Source organism: Frankliniella occidentalis, unplaced genomic scaffold (assembly GCF_000697945.3).
Source record: "Frankliniella occidentalis isolate FOCC.00 unplaced genomic scaffold, Focc_3.1 Scaffold7, whole genome shotgun sequence".
In the NCBI taxonomy this organism is placed as follows: Eukaryota; Metazoa; Arthropoda; class Insecta; order Thysanoptera; family Thripidae; genus Frankliniella; species Frankliniella occidentalis.
Window position 1 is genome coordinate 2,191,215 of NW_026267137.1, and position 3,928 is coordinate 2,195,142.

General features: G+C 49.1%; 1 protein-coding gene across 1 annotated transcript in view; it reads left to right on the top strand.

Annotated features, from left to right (window-relative positions):
• The window catches only part of LOC113215360 (hemicentin-1), a 479,462-nt gene that overhangs the window by 409,180 nt on the left and 66,354 nt on the right, over positions 1-3,928 (top strand). The window contains exons 7-8 of the mRNA XM_052273338.1: positions 3,307-3,482; positions 3,809-3,832. Coding sequence (XP_052129298.1) covers positions 3,307-3,482; positions 3,809-3,832 — 200 coding nt within the window. The remainder of the gene's footprint in view (positions 1-3,306; positions 3,483-3,808; positions 3,833-3,928) is intronic.

Here is a 3,928-nt window from a genome sequence, read left to right on the forward strand (position 1 = left end):
ATGATCATGGACGGCGCAACAACTTAGTTTCTCGGGGGATACGCTCCACTGCTGTCGGCTTTCAGACGATTATTTGACTTTTCGGGTGGTGACAATTGAGGCAGTTCGAGGAGAGTCCCTCAACACAATGGCGGTGATTATGACAATAAAAATAATGAAGAGGACAGCAAGAGGGAGCAAAATAGCTGGAGACTTCCCCGCCGCTGGTGGTAAACAATTATTCAGCTGGAAAGAAAGGGGCCTTTCGGATCGATTGGGGAGAAAATTATTGCGGCAGTGAACTAATCCTTTTTTTAGAAAAAATCTTTGGATTGCATTAACCTCATTTTTGTTGCTCTCTGTTAGGGTGGGGGGGCGGTGTAAGCAAACAGGATAGACGCGACTGTGGAGCGTGAGGGCGATGCGGCGGAGGGAGTTGCGAGCGCGGGAGCTTGTCTCCTCGGTAAGCCCATGGGCTTAGAGAGAAAACGAACTCTGTGAAAATAATTGTGCGTAGCAGGATGGAAAAAAGAGGAAAGTACGTGTCGCGTTGGGCGAGGGAATAAAGAGGGAAGAAACATGTCCGAGTGCGGCGAGGCCTCTGGGTGCGCGGGGGCTGGCCGGGGGGCCGGCGTGTGTGTTCCAGTTCGCGACCGCTAGCTATGCGCCTCGCTCGCGCGCTTCTTTCAGCTGGCAGGTTTTTGAGGGGTCGTTTACAAACTCTGTACATCGCATATATATTTTTATTTTATTTTTTCCTTTTTCATATTTTAAGTTTCTCTCCTTGCCGAAAGAAACCCCATCATATATGCAGATTAGGCTGTATCAGACGTTAGCCCTTTACTTTTTTTGTAAGTGTGGTGTGAGGCTTTAATAGAATCCTATACACGAGCTCGTCCGTCCTGTTGGTTATCTTTGCAATTTTCACATTATTTTGCACATGTAAGTTTCTTTGATATTTAAAAAATAAAAAACAAGAATTTTTATAAATCAACTACTGCAGAAAAAGTGTATTCTGCACAACTGTGCATCTGGCATGCACATGGTAGTCTTAAATACTGTGTTGCACACTCTTAGGTGCTGGACTGGAAATTTGAACTCCTTAAAGTGTCCAAAGCTTCATGGACAACCCTACAGTGACTTCTAAGTTTCCAACTTTACTGTTTAACACTTTTCGGTATTGAAATTTCCAGTCAAACATATTCAAGTGTGCAAAGTTGTGTTGTACCGTTGCCGGCCAGCTGCACACTTCATCGTTGTAAAAGTCTTTTTAGATCTGCAATAAATTGCGTCCAACCCGAACATCCTGGCTTTCTTTACGTATAAGTATTGATGTGATCGCTGAGGATGCGGTGGGGATGCAAGGGGGTATCTGGACCAGCAGTGAGAGAGAGAGAGTATATGGGGTAGGGAGGGTGTCCGACAACTGCGTCTTATATAGAAAGTAGAAGGAGAAATACTGACGGCCGAGGAAGATGGAACGGAGGAGGGAGGGGAAGGGGAATAAAAAGTTCTAATCCGCATAAAATTTTCTGTTGAGAAAGCGAAGAGGAAAAGGCACGGCGGGGCTGGGCCGGGCGGGCTCCTCGCGGCGGCGGGACCGGCGGGACACAAAGAATAAAAGAAGAGAAAGGAGAGCCCAGTATGGCGGGCTGCGGGCCGCGCCATAAATCTAAAACCGAAGCTCAGCATTAATCATGGTATCGCGACCGCTTTGCATGTCGTATATCAGACACCACAGAGTGAGAGAGAGAGAGAGAGAGAGGGGGGGGGGTAGAGAACGAGAACGAGAACGCGAGACGCTGTTGGTGTTTGAGTGATGTTGGCAACCAAGCGACCCCGAAGTTGAGTAGGCACTCGTGGAATTGAGTGAGTGCGTCGTGACGGTCGTGACCGTTTCTTGTCTGCGCTGTGGTGGACCGCTTTTCTCTGCTCCGCTGCCCTTCCTGATGCCGTCGAGGTGACGCGACCTCCTTCATGTTTTCTTCTTGCACGAAGACGATAGACTTGCAGCTGGATCATATTATAATATAGCTTGATCATGCAATGTTGTTTTGATAAAAGAGCCATAACATTGGCTGAGACTGCAAAGAGATTTTCTGTAGCGGCTAAGCGATCAAATAACAGCAATTTTTGTTGCCGGTTCATCGCAAAATAAATTGAAGGCACTGTATTAGCGACGACTAGATCTCTCTAAGAGCAAAATATTTTCTCCCCGTTGCCTGAACCCCGCCTGCACCCAGCTGCTGCTTCTGCAGGGTGCACGGCTGGGGCCGGGGCCGGGCCTGCTCTCGGCTTGCCGGACTGTGCCGCACACTGGGCAGCCAATGAGTCCCACTGTTGTATCCCAATGAAGACGCACCCTGCCTGGGGTCTGCTCATTGCTTTGCGATAAGTAGAGATACCAAGCTTTCTTCTCCAACAACTCTCTCTCTGTCTCTCAAAACGCGCGCGCTTTCTCTCTCAATCCTCTTTCAGTCGTGCTGCCCCACCTTCCACTTCGCCGACCACACATCCTTTATTATATATCTCGGGGTCATAGATTAAGTCACATCTGTGACGGCGACGGCTGCTACTGGGGGGGGGGGGGGTCGATTTGCTGCGTGTTGTGCGCAGAAGTCTGTCTGCGGTGGCCTGTCTTTACTTAGAAGGAGGGCAGACAGGTGAAATACTGAGCTCACGAGCTGTAGTAGATCTTGCTGTTTTAATTGAGCAATACGCTTTGCATTTTGACCATGTACGGCACTTTCCTGGAAACCAGAGAAAAAACAGCGGCGAACCAAAATGTTCCCCTTTCCATGAAAAATGAAATCTCCAACTGCCAAATCTTTGCTTTATTTTTAGCGAGTTTTCTTCGTAAACCCTTGCATTATTTTTTACCCCCGTCCGCCTCCTTAGCGTGGCTCCGCGTCGGCTAATCGTCGCCCGTGCCAGACTCATTGGCGGGTTAGAGGCCTTTGCAGACCGTTAACTTTGGCCTCCGCGCTGGCAAGGCTCGCCCCAGCCGCGCCCCGCCACGCCCTGCCCCTGCTCCGCCTCCCGCTCAGAGCCAGGCCTGTGCGCGCCTGCGGACCGCGGGATAGGCAGTCCCGCCGCACAGGCGTGCTCCGCAGGGCGCGCGCTGCCTACCCTGCAGGGGCTGAGGCCACACAAGCAGCTCTCAAGGAATTATCAAGAAATCATTTCATGAAAAAAACAAAAAAAATAACGTGAACAATTTTTTTTAAAAAAATAACGTAAAAAAAAAATTACGTGAAAAAAAGACTAACGTGAAAAAAAAATTACGTGAAAAAAATAACGTGAGTACTTGTTTTGTTTTTTTTGCAGTGCGTCCGCTGGCGCTGGAGCTCACCGGCGTGGACCAGCATGTGGTGCAGGGCTCGAGCGTGACGCTGCAGTGCGTGGTGTCCGGGGCGCGGCCCTCCGCCACGGTCACCTGGTACAACGGCACCGAACCGCTCGACCCGAACCGCGTCGAGATCAAGGACAGCCAGGCGCTCCAGGTAAAGTCTCCAGTCCACACTGAATGGAGATTGGGACACTCATTCTATCCCAGATTCTGTGATATACTAATGCAAAGCACGCCGTTGACTTGCCAGTCTCCATGCGGATGAAGTTAACACAATAAAATGGCAATTGTTGCCGTGGCAAGTGATGAGCTTGCAAACTTCACCTTTTGGGGGAACAAAATTGTCCCCTCTTCCCCTTTCCTCTTGTCACTTATTCACTAACCCGTGTGTGCTCTACCTCTCTTATACGATCTTCTCTCTACCCGCTCATTGAATGTTTTGCACTTTTCTTTTTCCTCTTGCTTCTTTGGGTGACACAGCCAAGGACGCGAGTTATTGACAACGTGAGTTTATAACAAGTACACCTTTCATAATGATTGTTATCGTTTGTATTTACTGCACGTGTACCGCTAGTAGTTGAGTCATAAAATTACGCTAAA